General features: G+C 38.4%; 1 protein-coding gene across 1 annotated transcript in view; it reads right to left on the bottom strand.

The window, feature by feature from the left end:
* The window catches only part of WDR75 (WD repeat domain 75), a 28481-nt gene extending 9050 nt beyond the window's left edge, over positions 1–19431 (bottom strand). Inside the window, exons 1-15 of the mRNA XM_004601219.3 lie at positions 19345–19431; positions 17395–17524; positions 15421–15486; positions 14404–14494; positions 11835–11959; positions 9934–10004; positions 9621–9740; positions 7698–7786; positions 6887–7045; positions 5962–6021; positions 5757–5872; positions 4452–4627; positions 2850–3007; positions 1695–1875; positions 804–898 (exon numbers count right to left, since the gene is read on the bottom strand). Coding sequence (XP_004601276.2) covers positions 804–898; positions 1695–1875; positions 2850–3007; positions 4452–4627; positions 5757–5872; positions 5962–6021; positions 6887–7045; positions 7698–7786; positions 9621–9740; positions 9934–10004; positions 11835–11959; positions 14404–14494; positions 15421–15486; positions 17395–17524; positions 19345–19430 — 1723 coding nt within the window. The 5' untranslated portion in view covers position 19431. The remainder of the gene's footprint in view (positions 1–803; positions 899–1694; positions 1876–2849; positions 3008–4451; positions 4628–5756; positions 5873–5961; positions 6022–6886; positions 7046–7697; positions 7787–9620; positions 9741–9933; positions 10005–11834; positions 11960–14403; positions 14495–15420; positions 15487–17394; positions 17525–19344) is intronic.
* Between the last annotated feature and the right edge of the window lie 501 nt (positions 19432–19932).

Genomic DNA, 19932 nt, shown 5'->3' with positions numbered 1-19932 from the left:
CAATTCTACTGTTTTTAGGAAGAGAGATTTTATGCTTCCAAGGCGTAGCATATTCAATATGCCAAAAACAGTAACAATAAGTCTCACAATGGAGACGTTACTGGTGCCCGTTTGAGCAAGTCATTGAGCAACTGGGAGACAGTGCTACAGTGCCAAGGAACACATGGTAACACACTGAAATAATCTGTAGAAGGCTACACTAAAGTGATGAGTAGGGCGCCAAGAAACAACACACATCTCCATCCGTACATTATGCAATGGTTACTATTTTAGTGCAACCACTTTTCTGCTGCTAAAAGTTAACAAATGTTTGCAAGAAATATAAAAAAAAAAAACAAAGAAAAGAAAAAAGAAAAGAAAGCAAGCTAGCAGGCACATTTATTATTATGCAGTCATTATGCTTGCCAATCATATATTTCAGTGAGTAAAATGTTACCGAATCAACATTTCTTAGGAGAATCAGCTGTTGAGACAAATTACAAGTTAATGTGAATTACAAATAAACAAAAACATTCCTCAAATTGTGATGAAGACAAAGTGAAAGGCAACCAAAAGTCATATTCATCAAATACAACAGGGAAAATAAGAATAACAGAAGTCAAATTTACTTTACTGTTCTCTTCCGCTATTCCAAATTTTTAATATTGTGAAGTGATATTTAAAAATTTTGTACTTTAAAGGCAAAGACAAAGATAAAACCCAGAAGTCCTAAAATGCAAAAATTAAAGGGCCACTTTCCAGGTCGTACCAAGTTATTTCATAGCAAAACCAACCAAACCCCTCCCCCACACCCAAAATCTTACATGCACAACTGAGCAGATTCCAACAGCAAAGAATGCCACTTTCAGTAGCACCAAGAAGGTACTTTGAACAAGTCAATCTCCCAAAGCAAAGGTGCCTAGATTAAAACGAAAGTTAACAGTCAATAAATTAGCTATAAAGAGCTGCTAATTTTAGACACAATATTAATTTTATGCAATGCAAAGTTTGGATTGATGCATGCTTTTTTATTCATGAGCATCCTTCAGAAATAAAAAAAGATATTGAAGGGTAAAAACAAAAGTTTAATTTTGTTTCTCTGAGGAAAATCTGCTGATCAATTCTTTAATCTATTATGTAGTATGTTAGGACATTTCACAGAGTAAATGTATGTGAAGTGTACAAAGTTATTATTAAAACTCTGTTGGAAGCTCATTCCTAGAGAAAATTTTCAGTGTCAATTTGGAAGGAAGTTGTATGAAGTAAATTCATGATCAGACATGTTGGGAACTTAGAGAAATTTTCAACAGTCACTGGTCACTCTGTCATTATACTCATTTACCTTCAAGTAAGATGGAGTACTTTCCTTTGGCCTTTGGGAAACAATGTGGTTTGAGCGCACCATGCTTTGATGGGAATATGCTGAAGATAAGCATTATTTAGATCCATTATGTTTAACTTCTATTATGCAGCACAACCACGAAAAATATGTATTACAAATTGGTAGGCCAAAAAGATTATATATTAATCTAGATTTCAGAAATGGGCTAACCATGAACGTATTTCATGTCAAGAACATGCAGCTTCCTAGCAGTCTGATTAGCTGTCAAGCCCATAGATCTATAAGATATTTTTAAGAAATCATTAATTTTTAGCATTTATTTAGTCATATGAACTAGAATATTTTTCCAAATTCACCAAATTATTTTACCTACCTTATTTTCCCAGCTCGTTGACAAAATGTACATTTAAGCTCCCATGTCTCTGAATCCCATATTGTAACTATTTCTTCAAAACTAACTGCTAGTAAAGAGTCATCTTCTGAGAAACAGCAATTGGTTGCTTGGTATTTGTGATAGCTACCCACAAAGTCACAGGTCCAGCCAACAGCATTTTCTATGGTAATAAAAGGCCACAGAGCTCAGAAATGATATAAATACTCGCCATTACTTGAAGTCATAAGCAATGAATACAAAAAAACAAAGACAATAAAAAAATCCACTCTCTCAAACTTTACAGAGATCTGTCCACAAAGTACTATTCTAAGCTTCTTCCCAGGGACCTTTACTTCCCCCTAGTGGAAGACTGAAAATCTTTTTTTCCTCGATTCCCACAAAGATGAACCAGAATAATAATACCAGTACAGATTTTGAAGGGAAAGTGTGTTATAATATGATAAAAATCTTTGTTGCTGTTGGTTTCTAAGTCACAGCCAGAAACCAGGGGCTACTCTGGTTCCGTGTTCAGGGGTCAGTCCTGGCTGTTCTTGCAGGACCACGTGGCACGGTGGATTGAACTGGGACCTCCTGAAAACAAAGCCTGCACTCCAGCCTCTTGGGCTATTTCTTTGCCCATAATCTTAAATCATACAAAATTAAGCACTATTTTATAAAATTCATCAACTGAGACTATGTCTGACCAAAATAATTTTTTTCTGTCATATTTCGGTAGTGCTGGGGATGTAGGGGTCCCTCCTAGAAATATGAGCAACTGGGTTGAGACTATGCAAATGTGTGAGGATGTGATGTCAGGGATTACCTCAGTGGTGAGTGGGGGACTATGAGGTACTGTGGCTCAAAGTAGAGTAGGCCACATTCAGGGCAGGCAGCTTAGCTTCTGTACTATTTTCCTGGCTCCTATAAGTCCACTTTGAAAACTATACGTGTTCTAGACCAGAGGTCCCCAAATTTATCTGGCCAAACCCTCATTTGCAAAAAGAAAACTACTAAGAACACCTTTGAAAATCTACCTTCTTTAAGCAGACAAATGAAAAGCACCTGCAACTGCACCTAAGGTAGTACCACACCCCTAGAGCATTTTCGTGTATCACCCACTTTGAGAAAGACTACTTTAGGCATTATTTGACTTACTGTATATATCAGAGTCGTCTGTCAGTATCCATACTTTGAAGTTACCATCTTTACTTGCTGTAACTAAGGTGGGGGTTTCCAATTTTTCTGCATTACAGAAACAGAGAGCTGTAATGCAGTCCTCATGTGGCATGCTAATCTTTGTATTAAGAACAAACCTGGTAAGAAGGAAACCATCGATTTATTCTTACACCAGTATAGGATTGTATTACATATTATACATTTTACAGTGGCATTTTAAGATGGGGCAACTGATAGTTGTCATCCAGAATAATAAGAGTGACCTATCTAGAATGACCATAGGATGGATGCAAGCATTCTAACATACATTTTTCTGGTGTAACTTACATTGTATAAAAATGATTATATAGTGTTCACCTACTGGTACAAAATGCATATAAAATGGCTCATTAAACAACAGCAACAAAACCCCTGAAAACATATTGTCCTAAAACTGTAAAAGTTCACAAACTTATCTGGCATACCACACATCCTCTTTCAGGGGAAAAAAATGTTCAAGTACCCCTTAGAAATCTACCTTTCTAAAGCAAACCAACAGAAAGCTGACCCCCTATTGCACCAGAGGTTACTAGTGCCCCTCACGACCCAGGCCAGTGCCTCCTATTGGGTGGTATCACTTTTGGGAAAAACTGCTCTGAGGAACTCTGTAAAGAACTGAGGTGTTCTTGCTATTGAAATAAGGAAAACAGACACTGGCCAGGAAGCCCCTTGCTTGTGGCAAGAAATTAGAGAGAGAAAACTACCTGTTCAGCATTAGACACTGAAAACTGCCTCTCACCGCTGTAAATGAAAGATAACCGACACCGGCACTGTACTGTTCTGAGAAAAACATCTGGGCAAAAATGAACTGTAGTTTTTAAAGGTTCAGGTTATAAGAGCAGGGACCTGAGGGAAATCACACTTAATCTTTCTAGATCTGTTTCTTCACGTGCGCGTGCGCGTGTGTGTGTGTGTGCACGCGCGCGCCTGAGGATGTGAATTCAAGCAAGGACTAGATGAACAACTATTATAGAAAGAGGTAACTAAGAGTCTTCTATCTAATCAAAACATACTAGCTTCCACTGGTTTTCAACTGTCAGTCTGTGGCAGTTCTGTGTCAGTCCACAGAACTTCCTGCTGACCTGGAAAGTAACAGTGCCACTTAACTGACAGCAGTTTTCAAGTACTGGTTTGCAGACTGATGTTGGTCCACGGGTGTAAAAAGGTGCCAAACCACTGTACCATACCACTACTTTTGAGACCTACCAACTACTGTCCCCTTGCTCCTCAAGAAGTAGTTTAAAGTCAATAAAGGAGCAAAAGAACTAAGACATTAGCACTCTAAAGTTGGACTTGCAATCCTTCAGGTACCATCCTTGGCTTGTTACTTTTCCATGTTTCCTCATTTGTGCAGTAAGATGGCATAATTTGGCTGACACCAATGCATTCTCACAGCTGAAAGCTTAAAGGTTTTACTAGGATAACTAGGGCTTTATTTCTCTAAAGATAAAACTTATCAAGACATCTCAAACACTGGTTACTGAAATCATAGAAAAGTCAGGCAGTCTATTGAGAGATTTAACAGCTAAAGAGAAACATTACCCTTGTGTTTTCTTGTTATAGTTCCACAGTTTCATTTGCAATTCAAGCTCAGTTTCCTTTTCTTGACGTTGTTCCACGGTTGCAAGCCAGCTACCATAACAGCCAAATGCAGCCTTCGTTAGCTCAATTTGGATTAGACCATAGTCATTGATATATTCTTGCTGTATAATATCTAACTGATGGGTTTAAAAAAAAATCAAAATGATTATATTTATCACATACATACAGAAATGCTAGAGTTTCAAGGAATGCAACCACATTCATTATCATATATAGCTCTAGAATCTACAGTAACAAATTTTTAAGTTAAAAAAAGAAGACAATGTTTTAAGCAATGAGCATTTTGTTGGGCAGTTTTCAGGGTTACTTCTGGCTCTGAACTCAGGAATCACTTCTGGTGGGCTCGAGGACCACATGGGGTAAGGGGGATTGAACATGAATTGGTCGCGTGCAAAGACCCTACCTGCTGCACTATCACTCTGGCCCCAGCAACCAGGATTTTATTTATGGTTGTTTCCTTTATCCAATTTCCATATGAGGGAAGAGACAGTGGTGTTAGCTGCTATGCTAAAAACCTCTAAAGGCTACTATAGGAGATGAGGGAAAAAATGGGAATCTGGATTGCATTTATCAGGAATTAGGAAGTGTTTCTCTTAAATCTACACTAAAATTTTAGCTTCAGTTTATAGAAATGATTGTTTCACTACAACGCAGAGACGTATTTGTACCTTCAAGCCACATATTCTCATTTCCTGTCTGTGTGATTCTGTTATGTGATTCAGTTATGTGTATCAACTAATTAAAGTCTGAAACAAAACAGACAAAAGGAGCCAACACTGGCAATATGGACTTAAAGCTGCAACCACAGCCACATTAGAATTAAGCAGTAAATGGGGGTTGGGTGATAGTCCACCATAGCTAATCAAGCAGCCAAACCTGGTTCAATTCCCAGCATCACATGGTCTCCTGAGCATCACCAGGAGCAGCCCCAAAGCCCCCAAACATCAAGAGGTACATCCTGAGCCCACCAGCAGCGCCCAGCGAGGCTCTCCTTGGCACCTGCAGCACCACATCCTCTGGTCCTTGAACTGAATCACCAGGTTGGCCAAGTATTACCTGGACAGGCCTTGGGTCCTGAGCAGTGCTGAACAAGTAAGGTACGTAACTACAGATTATACTGACTATAGTTTGTGTATCACCACAAGGATATGCTCATAAAGATACTGAAACACATTACTTAATGCCAGACACGTTCCCAAGAACTTTAGTAAATTTTAAGACTAGTAAATGGGTCAAAAAACTTACATTGTACAACTGTTTGTCATTTTGGAGAGAATAAAACTGCAAGTGGCCGGGTTTTCCATTTAAAACCAAAGCTTTAGTTCTTGGATCAATCATCAAACCAGTTAAAATACTTCTATCTGAAAAGGAGCGAAAAACAAAAGTTAGAATCAGATAGATGTCCAATTTCAGAATGTACAGGAGTCAAAATCTATTGGGATGAGCATACCTTTCACTAGACCTTGAATCACTGCAGAAACCTCAAGGTTTCGATGAATGATGATTATCTCTGTCAGTTAAAAAAAAAAAGTTTTAAATAGCAATAGGGCAGTGTCAAGATTCCTATCATTCGGAAATATACTCAAAATGCAAAACTCCTAAGTTAAATTTACTTGTTAAGTCTTAATGTTATGTTAAAGTAAGTTTAAAGTCTAGTTGGTACTAATTGCTACCAATAATTTGTTAAGAATATATTTTTGCATTTAAACTAAAAAAAAAAACAGGTTTTGAGACTAGGGACTTTCTGTTGGCATTAAGATTTGTTTGTTTTATCTATGCCTATTTTCAGTGTCAATTCACAAACATCGATCTAAGAGATGATTTAATTTGAAATGAGTCATGCCACTACTGGATTGTTTAATTTAGTTCTGCTCTGTCTCTTTTTCTCTTTCTCTCTTGAAAAAGGAGGCAATAAACAGTCTGGATCTTATCTATGTGAGTAATGAATGCACAAGCAAAATGTCTTGTAGGAATACAAGAGTTCTCCATTTCTTCCAGAATCTCCGAAGTTCCACAGAGAAAACAGTACAGGAGAATCTTGCACTCTTACGGCAATTTAATTACACATGTGAAAGCACAAGGGTCTACATCAACATCCTCTCTTCTTTCCCACATCATCTTAAATGAAAAAGTGTTGAAAATGTGTGGCAAAACAGTAAACAATTACACTTAGACCTATGTTTTTATAAAAGCAATTCTGAAAATGTTGGATTTTAATGGTTTCAAAGAGCAGGATGAGTGTGGAGAAAGAAAAAGAAAAATATGCATCACTTAAACCTCATCAGAAATTAGGTTTCTGATTTTCCATTTGCCACAGGTGCTAGTTAATTTATGACATCATACAAATTACCTCAGAATTCAAAACTTAGACTTACTATTGTCAGAATGAGAAGTACAGAACAAATCCCCTGCTGGGGAGACTGAGATGTGTTCAATAGTTGCTCCTAAACGGGGAAGAAACTCCTTGTTCTTTTCTGTCACATCTCGCCACTCCACAAGGACAGATTCACGACCACCACTCAGCAGACTGCTGCCTTCTCATCCACCCATGAAAAGAAAAAGAATAGTGGAAAAGAAATGATACATTTACCTCTTAAGGGACAAGATTTACTGAAACAATAGGCGTGAAGCATCATCCATCTGCATCTTATTTGTAACATTTAAGAATAAAAAGTTTGGGGGGGGGCGGGAGGGGGTGGGAGGTATACTGGGGTGGTTGGTGATGGAATAGGGGCACTGGTGAAGGTAAGGGTGTTTGAATATTGTATAACTGACATAATCCTGAGAACTATGTAACCCTCCACATGGTGATTCAATAAAATTAAAAAAAAAAAGAATAAAAAAGTTTGAGCTGAATTAAACTTCCATTAAGAAAATAGTTCATATTAGGTATTTATGTTAAGCCTACGATGAAGGGCTTTTGCACTGTAAGAATATGGTTTTGAGCAGAGCAAAACCAAACAAGTGGCGTGAGCACAATTCATCTGGCCTGTACAATTCAAATCATTCAAGTTACAGAGTGAGCCAAATATTAACCAGCTTAACTGGCATGCCCCACACGTTCATTTTAATTATTAAACTTGCAGGGCTGAGGATTTAGCCCAGCAACAGAGCACTTGCTGTGCACGTGTGAAGCACTGGATTCAATCCTCAGCACCACAAAAAAAACACTGGATTTATACTTACCCGTTACTGAAAAAGCTAAATCCATAACCATATCATGGTGCCAATGTAAGGTGGTATATGTGTAATTCTTATCATCATCAAAATTCCTCCTATCAGGAAGAAAGCAGAGAGTTGATTTAAAAAGTAGTGGAGAACTGTCTCCACATCAGAGAAGAAACAGAATATAAAGGTCTATAAGCCTAAGAAATCAGCTGGTAATCTAAATACAAGGAAGCACAGACACAGATTTGTGTAATTACCAAGTGTTCAAGACAACGAAAGAATATTAAATGGGTCTAGTGGGCAGGGGAAGCAAGTAACAGAGAGCAGTACTATCAGACTTCTCAGTAAAAACCATACAGGCTAATGAAAGTGGAGGAACATATTCAAGTCATTCAAAGATAAAATCTTTAAAAGCTAAAAGAATACCTTATTCCACAAAACTATCTTTAGCAGCTAGAGAGAAATAAAACCTTCTCCATTAAAAGCTGAAGTTCACAACAATGAAATTTTCCTTACAAGGAATGCTGAATGGAGAACTTCTAAAGTGGAAAAGAGGACTGAAGAGAAAATACACAGATAAGGTGCCCATACTGCATGCGTCTGACCCCATTTGGATCCCTGGCACCATCTTCTGTTCCCTGGCCACTGCCAGGAAACAACCCTTGAATGCAGTGTCAGGAAAAGTCCTGAGTACTTCTGGGTGTCGTCAAAAAACCAACAAAACAAATCAAAAATGAAGTGAATCCAAAACAGCCTATCCCAAACTGACTGAGGCAATACAAAGAATCAGAAAATGTAAGATAAAATGATATTAGCCAAGCGCTCATATAGGAATCACCTTTAATAACAATGGACTTAGAGTCAAGAGATATAATATAGCAGGTTGGGCACCTTGCCCTGCACATGCCAGACCTGGGCTTGATCCTTGGCATCCCGTGTAGTCCCTGGAGCTCACAGGAGTGAGTGATCCCTGAATGCAGAGCCCTGTGTAGGCCCCGAGCACTAGTGGGTTTAGCTCAAAAAAAACCAAAAAGAAAAAATAAAAAAGTACTAAGTTTACCAATCAAAAGGCAGAGGGACGTGATGTACTAATGAAGAAAGCCTAGATGCATGATACACACAAAAACACATTTAAACTATAACAGACAAATATAGACAAGTGAAGGAGTGGGGGTCATATTCCAAGTAAACGGAAAATTAAAAAAAAAGCAGAAATGGTTACACACAAGATGAAATGACATTCAATTAAAAAAAGACAAATGGAGGGAAGGATAAATTGGGTAAAAGAAATCAAGTGTATGATGAGACAGAATTAGACTTTCAGAGTTGAGTATAATGTAAAATGTATACATGTATACATGTGTATATATATATATATATATATACAGATGTTGATTTATAATGATGTACACTTGAAACAAGTCATAAATCAATAGTATTTAAAAAATTCTCTTATTGAAGTCAAATTCTTAATTTGACAAAGGCATACTGAGGAAAATAATGGCACATCAAAGAGCACACAGGAACACAGTTTATGCCAAACACAATAAATCATGATACCAAGGCTGTTGAGTTTTAGTGGGCAAAAAAGTACTTTTTTCTACTTCCAACTGGTCACTTATACAAACAATATGCCATTATGGTGTTCTCTAAGTTTGATATTCACTATTGTCACTGTTGTCTGTAAATGGAAAGGCTGACAAAAAAAGCTCTTTTCAGTACAGTTTTTAATAGGCAAAAAGGAATTTTTTCAAGCCCAAACAAGCTTTTATTCCTAAAATACTAGCAAGTTAATGCAATGTAAAGCATAGGAAATAAAAGATGTCTATTACTGCAATGGCTTTTTAATACCATTCCATTCCTTGGACCCAGAGCCAGCTGCATTCTGACAGGTTAACATAAAACCTATAAATGATCACCATGCGCAATGAATTAACTGACCAAAGACGAATTTTGCCATCCTTGTGACCAGTTGCTATGCAGTCTTCTTTTGGGTGGCAGACTACACATGTAAAATTATTCTTAGAATGCTTCTTATTTCTTGATGATGATAAAGTAAACCTAAAAAAAATAGAATAACACATTTTCCCTTGGTTACTGAAGTCTTTGGTAAGGAGTGATAGTTAAAGGAAACTTCTACCTTTATCATAACTAAAACTGAAACACTCTCAGATTGCTTGATCACTTGTGTGAAAATAAAATTGCAACAAACAACTGAGAATATAAAGTGAACCTAATGGAAACGAGCTCTTACCTTGATGTTTTTTTCTTTTTGAAAAAATAAACAGATAAGTAAAAGTCTCGTACTGCAGCAACATATTCTCCCTGGTGGTTCAAAGAGAAGAAAACATTTGTAAAAATCATTAATACTCTTCAAGAAGAAAGATTTTAAGCACAGAAGTCAATATAAGGGGCAAGAGAGATGGAACAGGGATTAAAAGATACTTGCATTGCATCCCACCGGACCCCAGTTCAAATCTCTGGCGCGCGCGCGCGCGCACACACACACACACACACACACACACACACACACACACACTCACACACACACACGCGACCCCAATTCAAATCTCTAGTGCACACACACACACACACACACACACACATCCTGAACACAGCCAAGGGTAGGTCACACAAACACACACACACACACACACACACACACACACACACACACACACACACACACACCCCTGAACACAGCCAAGGGTCACTCCTGAGTACAGAACTAGGAACATCCCTTAAATTCTGCGGGGTGTAGTCCCCCCAAACAAAAGTTTACATAGTAATGATTTTGCAGGAGGCAGGTTAGAAGGATATTAACAAAAATGCTTTATTACTTTAGCTTTAAAAAGGATTATCTTTTTAAAAATTAATTAATGTTCTAAATTCCAAAATTACTCTACTTTTTGAATAAACATTTTTCTTAAACCAAGACATAATTTAAATACGAGTTATAATGCTCAACAAATGCACATTTGCTTATAATTACTCCCAGAATGCAAATTCAGAACTTTTTATTGGCCTCAGGAGCTCTTTTATTGGCCTCCTATTCCCCTTTGTAGTGATTCCCCAATATTCCTACTCCTCCCAGATACTATCAATATGTATAACACAGTTTACTTTTCTTCATGCCTTAGAACACCACATAAGCTGAACGATACAGTATATATTTCGCCTGTCTGGACTCTTAAGCTCAAAAATCACCTTTCTGAACTTCATCCATGCTCCTATGACCATCATTATTTCATTTATATTATGAAGTAGCATTCAAACAAGTAAATTATCAAAATTTGTTTCTTCTCTTTTTGGGTTATTTCCATTTTTGAGCTTACTGGATGTGAAATGGTTCTTGTTGCGGTTTTAATTTGTACTTAACCTGATGACTTTGATGGTAAAGAATTATAATGCTGAGACACTGAAAAGTTTTCTCTAGTCTAAGAAAATAATTCTTTCCAGGACAAAATCAAAGTAATATTAGAAAACTTAAGGTTAAAGATGCATTCCATCACAATGTCTCAGGGCTACTGATGATACTTCATATTAAAATAATTATTAATAGGAATGACAAAATGGTGGCATGAATATCAGTTATTATTTCTGACATTTAGATATACAATTAGCCACAACATTAAAAAGATAAGTAGTCTTCAGACACTAATTCAGTTTGAAAAAAGTTACTTTACATACACTTAGGAAAAAATAAAAAAAAGATTCCATCAATTTTTATCACTAGAAGGACTTAACTTTCTTTACTATAATTTTTTGCATTTTGTATGTTGAAAACATCCTCTATATTCTGCATATTATCAATAGAAAGGTCCTAGTCTACAAACACAAAGTCTAAAAGTAAAAGGACAAGTGATTTTTTTCCCAAGGTACATATTAAGTATACTAGCAGAAATGCCAAAACATTGTTATTTTGATAACTGTTAGGTATATAAGAGCAATGAAATGCAACATATAATAAGGATAGCCCTAAAATTTGTACCATGAATACATACTAGAACAATGAAAAAGACTATTCTAACAAAAATACTGGAACTCAAAAGGTAAACTTAAAATCATCACTATGTTATGAAATGCTCAGAGGACATATTGTAGGAGATTTTGGGGAAACAAAGCAAAACAAAAAATGAGCAAAATAAATTTTACCTCATTTCCGAAGGCAGTGCACTTTGGTGACTGGTTAATGTAATCCAAAACAACGGAGACCTCCTTAGCTTCAATTTCCTGGCTTGCTGATTTTGGCAATTTCACTGAAACCAGCTGAAAAAGATCTAGCCAAAGAAGGCTATCTTAATATTAATCTTCTTAATAAAAAGTAAGCGTATGCATATATTCATGATAGAAACTTATTTCAACATGGTTTATAAAGTTTTTATTAGATAATCTGGTTTCAAACAAAGACAAAACAAAGAAAGGTACACAGGATATAAAACAGATGCCTCAAAAAATATTTTCCAGGCTGATTCCCATTTTTATGCAGTGGATTTTCATATGCTGAGTGCCCCTGATATCCCAAATGCTGGAGAGTAAGATCCATCCCAGCATGAACAGTACTCAAGTACATTTTAAAGCAACATGAGGAGTCTTTACATTGGTCCCAAAGGACTAATGGCTAAAAATTCAGTAGTTTTCTTCCCTGATTTGCACATCAGACTCAACTGGGGGGGAATCAAAGGGCAGGGGATGGTAGCAGAGCTTCCAACCAGTGCTGAGGTGGTTTGAGGGCCCCTCCCAACCATTCTCTGGAAAGAGGCCTACAGTTCAATGTGGTCCTGAAGTGCTATTCAGGCCTCATGGTGTTGGGAATTACCCTATTTATGTCGGGAACCTCTAGGGATGCACCCAGTGATAACTGAGGACCATATGTGGTGCCAGGGATTACACAAGGATCCGCTAGATGTAAAACATATAAAGTATGTACCTACCCATTCTCTCTCTGACCTCCTTCAACTGTGAAAAAAATTTTTTTTGTCACACCCAGCAGTGTACAGAGGTTACTCCTGGCTCTGCACTCAGGAAATTACTCCTGGCGGTGCTGGGGGACCATATGGGATGCTGGGAATAGAACCCGGGTCGGCCGCATGCAAGGCAAACACCCTACCCGCTGTGCTATCGCTCCAGCTCCAACTGTGAAATTTTTAAGTAACCAGTTACACATTACCACGGGGGATCTTAACATGTGAAGTATAATCTTTGAAGTAACTTTCACTGGGTTTACTTATTTTAAAAAAGTCATATTACGTAGCCTGTAGGTGATCCTGGGAGGGGAGGTGTTCCCGGCGCGCCTTCCGCCCAGAGATGAACCAAGAGCCGCGGCACGAGAAGCAGAGCCTCCCGCCTACTGACTGTGATCCTGAGGTCTCCTAACCCATTTTGGCACCAGAGCAGACTCTTGCAGCCATGCATTTTGACTGCGAACTGAACTACAACCTCGTGCAGCCCGGGAAGGGATTTTTTTCCCTCTCCACCCCATTTTTCTGAGCGAAAATGGCGGCAGCGGCAGCAGCCACGCGGTGAGAGCCACCCTCTAAGACCCCTACACCAGGAGGTAGGACTTTCTTTAGTGACGTAGCCTGTAGGTGATCCTGGGAGGGGAGGTGTTCCCGGCGCGCCTTCCGCCCAGAGATGAACCAAGAGCCGCGGCACGAGAAGCAGAGCCTCCCGCCTACTGACTGTGATCCTGAGGTCTCCTAACCCATTTTGGCACCAGAGCAGACTCTTGCAGCCATCCATTTTGACTGTGAACTGAGCTAAAATATTAGAAACCCAAAACCGCGCGGCCGCTATTGCGGCCGCGCGGACTCAAAGTCTTCACCTTTACCAAGGAAGAGAAATTATTAGATGATGCTTATTCAGCAGGCCTGATTGTTGGGGAAAATTTTCCAATCTACAATAGTGAGTTCTGTATGGAAGTATGAAATGTACTCAATATATAGGGAGAATAATGGGAATATCATCAGCTACTTAGATGGGGGGAGGGGTGGGAGGGGGGTGTATTGGGGTTCTTGGTGGTGGAACGGGTGCACTGGTGAAGGGATGGTGGTTTAATCAGTATTTGACTGTGACTTAAACCTGAAAGCCTTGTATTTTTTTTGTTTTCACGGTGGTTCAATAAAATATTTCTTTAAATAAAAAAAAAAAAAAGTCATATTACCATTTCCAGAACATTTTTGGATATATTTTTGATATTAAATGTTCTGACATATCAGAACTTCAAGGAGTTATTTGCAACCACTGATGTGAATACCTAAAATGTGCAGAAACAACATTTTCAGTGGAAAGTTCCAACAAGGAAAATACTATGAAAACCAATGTAGTGACATTAGTAATTTGTATTATCAATCTATTTTTTGTATCACTTCTTACACATTCAAGATCTATCTTTTTGTGATCAATTGTAAAAGAGATGCTCACTAAAAACTAAGTTCAGTAGCAAGAAAAACTATACCCCATGTCTGCAAAAATAACTGTAAATTTAATTCTGCAACCTATTTTTATAGTCATCTGTAAAGAACTATAGTTTCCTCACTGCATATTTCAGAACTGATATGAAGCATCCCCAAAATAAATGCAATTAAAAAGTTACAATGAAATTTAAATGCCAATTCCAAAACCTATTGACACTTTAGCCTAAAACTGTATAATGAGAAACTGTACAATGGTAAGTACAAAGAGCCAGTCAATACTTTATTAGATCAGACTAAGTATACTATACCTGGTTTGTCATGGCTTATAATAACAAAAACAGAATCTTCCACTTGGGCAAGGGCAAAGAGGGCATGAAGGTTCTGTCCAATAATGAAAGTCTGAAAGATTTAAAAACAAAACCCAACTGATTTCTTGTCTGTGTCCCCACCTCCAATCCCCTGACAAAAAAATCATATACCACTCTAAGTTCTATTAATGGCAGTGGTTTATATCAACCTTTCTCTCTGCTGTATCCTGCACCATCAGATATCTGGTCTACTTCAATGTGGGTGAAGGGAATCAAAAGGTACACACTCCAGACACAAAAAACCATAAATCTTGGCAATTTAACATACTGCATGGTGACTACAACTGGTAAGAATGTAGCTGGAAGGTGCTGAGAATTGATTCTGAGTTTTGTTCCAGAGAGACGTCATTATATATTGTGATTAAAAGACTTCAACTAGACACTGGGAAGACCATTCTTTATTATATAAGACACTATATGCTGTATATTGTAACCAGTATGTAAATGTACAAAGATAAAAAGATACCCTACATACTTCTGAATAATCTCTTAAATTAATATGTACAGTTCTACCTATTTCTCCCTAATGGTTGAATAGGATTCTATTAGATTTTAACTGATAGCAAGGCTACATTCAATTGTTTTCCTGTCATGTTATAAAGACTGAAAGAGATTAGATTACTGGAGAAAAAGCTATTATTTTCAATCTTATTCTAACTGTGCATAAGATCACTTGAATATCTACTCCATTTCTTTTTCTACCAATTATACAATTTTTTCTCATTGGTAGTGGAAACTTAATCCTACATTAAAAAAAGTTTATTTGCAAATATTTACTTCCAGTTTAATTGCACATATTTTACCAGAAGCTATTTTCATATACACAAATTCTCCTTCTTTTAATGGTGTGCAACTTTAATGTTTTTGAAGCTTATATAGAAACTAGGTTTCACATAAGAGAACAATGTCACTATGTCACCATTCATTTCACAGAATGCAAATGGAAGATTCACTTACCTTTATTAAAATGCCATCTACGTAGTCCCACAGTTTAATTGTGCCATCAAAGGAACAAGAATACAACTAAAAGGGTAAAAACAGCACAAAACTGATTTTACAAATCCGTCAAGATAGCAAATTAATACTTGTTGATTACAGAAAACATTTTCTATTCATTAATTTGTTAAAAGGCTGAATTAATTGTTTTAAATAGATAATTTTTGTCACAACTCTCTAATGGAATCAAATTCATCAATTTCCAATTTTAAAGAAAACAAGGAAGATGATACTCAAGAGGGAGATGGTGAGGTAGTGAATTATAAAAGCCAAGAACCAAGAATCCAATCCTTTTCATTGGCGGTACTGTTTTTATCTTTACAAAAATATTAAAATGGTTTTCCCCAGGGCTGGAGCAGTAATACTGTAGGTAAGGTGCATGCCTTGCACATGGCTGACCCAGGTTTGATTCCCAGCATCCCATTTGGTTTCTAGAGCACTGCCAAGAGTAATTTCTGAGTCAAGAGCCAGGAGTCAGCCCTGAGCACAGTGGGGCATGGCACCAAAACAAAAGTTTTCTCCGAAGTATCCGAAAAACATTACGTTTAAAAAAACCCTCCCAACACACCCAGGGCTAAAAATAAAAATTAAACATGTGGTTGCTGTGGTAAAGTCAAAGGGTGCTACAGCTCTGGAATATTCATCCTCTACATGTACCTCAGTGCAGGAGGCTCCCCAACAGTTGATGAAACATGTATCTTAACACACCAGAGTACCTTAAAACATGTCTTTTTGTCCCAACGGGTTTCATGGGATGGAGGGAGGGAAAGAGAGGGAGAGAGAGCTGTTGTTGCCATTACTATGACAATATTTTGCTTATCATAAGGAATTTTAAGCATGCTGGGGAAAAGTGACAATTTTAGTCTTTCTCCCAATGGGGACATAAATTCAGAGAATGAAAATTTAAAAATGGAAGACACTAAGACATTATCTAACCACATAAACTTATACAACATGCACACCACAATGACTATGCATCAGAACCATGGAGGTGCTGTCTAATGGCTGCTTTGAACTGCATCCCTCTAACATAAGAAGCATCTTTTTATGTGCTCCTCACTTCTTGGTCATCTATATGTCTTCTCGGGAGAACTGCCTATTGAAGAGATCTGCTATTTTTCAGCTGGGCTGTGTACTGCTGGGTTTATGAGTTCATTGCATATTTTCTCAACCCCATTCAGAAGAAAGCTGCACAATGGTACTATCTTACTATCTTTTCACTTTGATTCACTTTTTTTTGTTGTTGTTATACAGGAATGTTTCAGGGTTTAACTTATTTTTGAATGTTTCAGTTTGATCTAGTTCCATTTGTTTTGGTTTCCTCTCCTGTTGGAGAGGACAAAACATTAATATACGATGTCAAAGAGCACTAATGCCTATGTTTTCTTCATATATTAATTTCAGATCTGACACCAAAGTCTAAAAATAATAGCAATAATGAAAATAATCCGAAGTAACTTAGATTAACCTGAAAGAGCCCAGCCACTAACAGCAGAACTACAAAATAAATGTTGGCTGCTGACATTTAAAAAAATGTCCTGTTGAAATAAAAACATTCAGAGATCGAGTAAGTTTGAGAAACACAATATAGCTTATATTTCATTTGGGTATTCAGACTACATAGAATGGAACCTAAGACCTACACTTAATTGCTCCTAATGTTTAATTTCAGAAACTACACATAACTAAGAACCCCTTCTTCCAACAAACATCCACTAATAAGTCAATGGAACTACTGGTTCCCAAAAAGCATATCAGACTGAAGATAGTTCTAGGCTGGACCCGTATTTAATGAGTAATACATGAATTAGAAAATCAAGAGTGACTCCATGATTATAATTTGTGAAGCTTCTCAGCCAAACCCAATTCAATTATTTTTTTCTGTCTGGCAAGAGTAAGGACAATACTAAAATTCTCAATACAAATGTTTGATACCTGCAAATGATTGTTGGGGTTGAGATGGATTCCAGTCACAACATCTCTGTGTCCTTGCAGTATGTGCACACATTCTTCTGTAGTTGTGCTATAAACCTTAACAAAGTCTCCAGAAACACAAAAGATATACCTGAAAAGAAATGAGAATACTAAGTCTCATGTACTTTATAAGTGGTAGGATCTTTTTATTGTCCTTGAAAACAGTTAACAGAGGGTGTTTTCAATACAAGTTTAAGAGTTGTATATTCAACTGTGTGTGTGTTGTTTCTACTTTAGGATCGAGCTAAGGTTTTTCCCTCTGAGGACAGCCTTCCTTCATCTTTTCAATATAAATAGGGCCAGTCCAGGACCATGGGTGGACTTATTTAGCTCAATCCTTGCTCTGAGCACATGGCATAAAGACTCAGCCCTACCAAACTGAGTTCCCGGAGAGCAAGATCTGTGTATACTTGGCACGAACAGATATGAAAGTCTGGAATGAAGAAATGTCCTTTTAAGAAGTCAAACTCAGTGGCTAAAGAGAGGGCTCAACATGTGTGTTCATTCCGGATTCCTGGTTTTGATTCCGGGCTTCCAACAGTTCTTGAGCAAGGTCCTTGAGCACCATTGGATATCGTCCCAAATCAAAATACAAGCACAAATGGGTTTGTGATGCTGGGATCACAATGTACTACCAGAGAATGTACAAAATTTCTCTAAATCTCACTGCTTACCACAGTAAAATGAAGACAGTACTTCTTAAGGGGCTATTCTGAGACTTAAATGAACCTTAGTTTTTGCCATGTCAGTTTGCAATAGGACTGATGAGAAAGAGAATGAGCTGGCAGGCATAGTAAACAAAGAACACACTATCTCAATAGAATGAGCAAGGGTATAGGAACAGTAAGAAGAAACCCAACATCTAGTAGATCTTGTACAAAACTGATAGAGGTTAGGGACCTCTTAACCAAAGCCTCAATTTTTTCCCCCTGTGATTCATTACATGCATATCAACAAAGTCTTCCCTGTTAAAGATCAGGATTCATTTTCTTGCTTTTAATTCAATTTCTAAAATCACTTTGTCATGCATGCATTCAACAGCAACAACTCCCATTCATCCATACACCTATAATATAAAGATACTGCGGGGATATCTTTCAAAATGCATCATATTTACTCCTCTAGGCTAGAATTGTTACTAAGTGTCAGTCGATCGCATCTACGTGATTTGAAAACCTCTTTACAATGTGTCGCTTCCAGTGGATGCCACAACAACGAAGACAACTGACATATACATACAGCTAGATGTGCCAAGCACTTTGTTTACACTGTTGATATGTTTGTTATTATTATTTAATCCTTCCAACAAATCGATGGGATGGAGTACTAAGCACCACTCCATTTACCTACAAAGCAGCAATGAAGCAGAATATGACACTTGCAAAGGTCATATAACAGAAATCGGGGTTTTGAATTCTCGGAATAGTTCGATTTCCAGCTACATTAAATTCCGGGTTAAAGGTTTGTTTTATACCTCCCACAATACTTAAACAACACCAACTTTCACGTGAACAGGGCTGCCAGAATGCCCCATCAGCGGAGCGGGTTGCAGAAAGCCTTCAAAGGCTCATCAACACCAAGCCTTCATTCTATCTGAGCTTAAGCCTGCAGGGGCGCACACACCCACTCCAGGCCTCCGCTTCTAGACACGTGGGGCTCACCCGGAGGCCCCCCGCAATGTGCCAGCGGGTGAACTGACCAGAAGAAAGAGCCCAGGCTGCAATGCTACTCCAATAAGGCCTTTCGCACGCTCCGTACTGCAGCCACACCGTTCCCTCCCGCAAGCCCAGCATACTATCCGCACGCGCGCCCCTGCACCGAGCCCAGGGAAGGCTACAGGCGAATCGGGATACGCCTGACAGTTCTTTCTCCTCAACCGCCCGCGACAGACAAAAAGCGGCGGGCCCCTACTTTGAATCCACAGAGAACACCGCTCTCCTAAAGTTCAACTGGCTGCCGCCGCACCGAACCACGCGGACACTCTCCTCCTCCACCATCTTCGCGCAGACGCAGGAACTCGCGACTACAAGACCCGCCCCTCACTTCCTCTACGGAAGCCGAAAGGGAAGGAGCGCGTCTCCGCCCACACGCCCCCCCCCACCTCGCGGGACACACGGGCCGCTCTAGCCGTTCGCCTCTATGGTAAGATGCGGCCTCCATCTTTCATTTGGGCAACGTGACCGTAGGAAGTGCGTGGAAAAAGTAAAAGCAAGCAGGAACCTAGAAGCCTTATATTGCACTTACACCAGATAACAATAAGCACTTATTTAGCAAAGATAAAAGCCTTTCTGTCTTTGTCAGTCTGATCTTATGACCCCTTCCACCAGAATGAAAGGCGACTAAGATGGAGCACGTGACCTGAAGCCCTTCAGAGGTAGCCTTTAATTCTTTCACAGCTGTTTGCTCCTTGTAGTAGTCGTCACCAGACTGGGCATCTGCGCATCACATAAATTCTTACAGATTCCAAGTCAGCCTTCCTGCTTTCTTTCTTTCTTTCTT

Source organism: Sorex araneus, chromosome X (assembly GCF_027595985.1).
Source record: "Sorex araneus isolate mSorAra2 chromosome X, mSorAra2.pri, whole genome shotgun sequence".
NCBI lineage: Eukaryota > Metazoa > Chordata > Mammalia > Eulipotyphla > Soricidae > Sorex > Sorex araneus.
The sequence above is the reverse complement of the archived record's forward strand: the minus strand, read 5'-3'. Positions and strand labels throughout refer to the sequence as shown.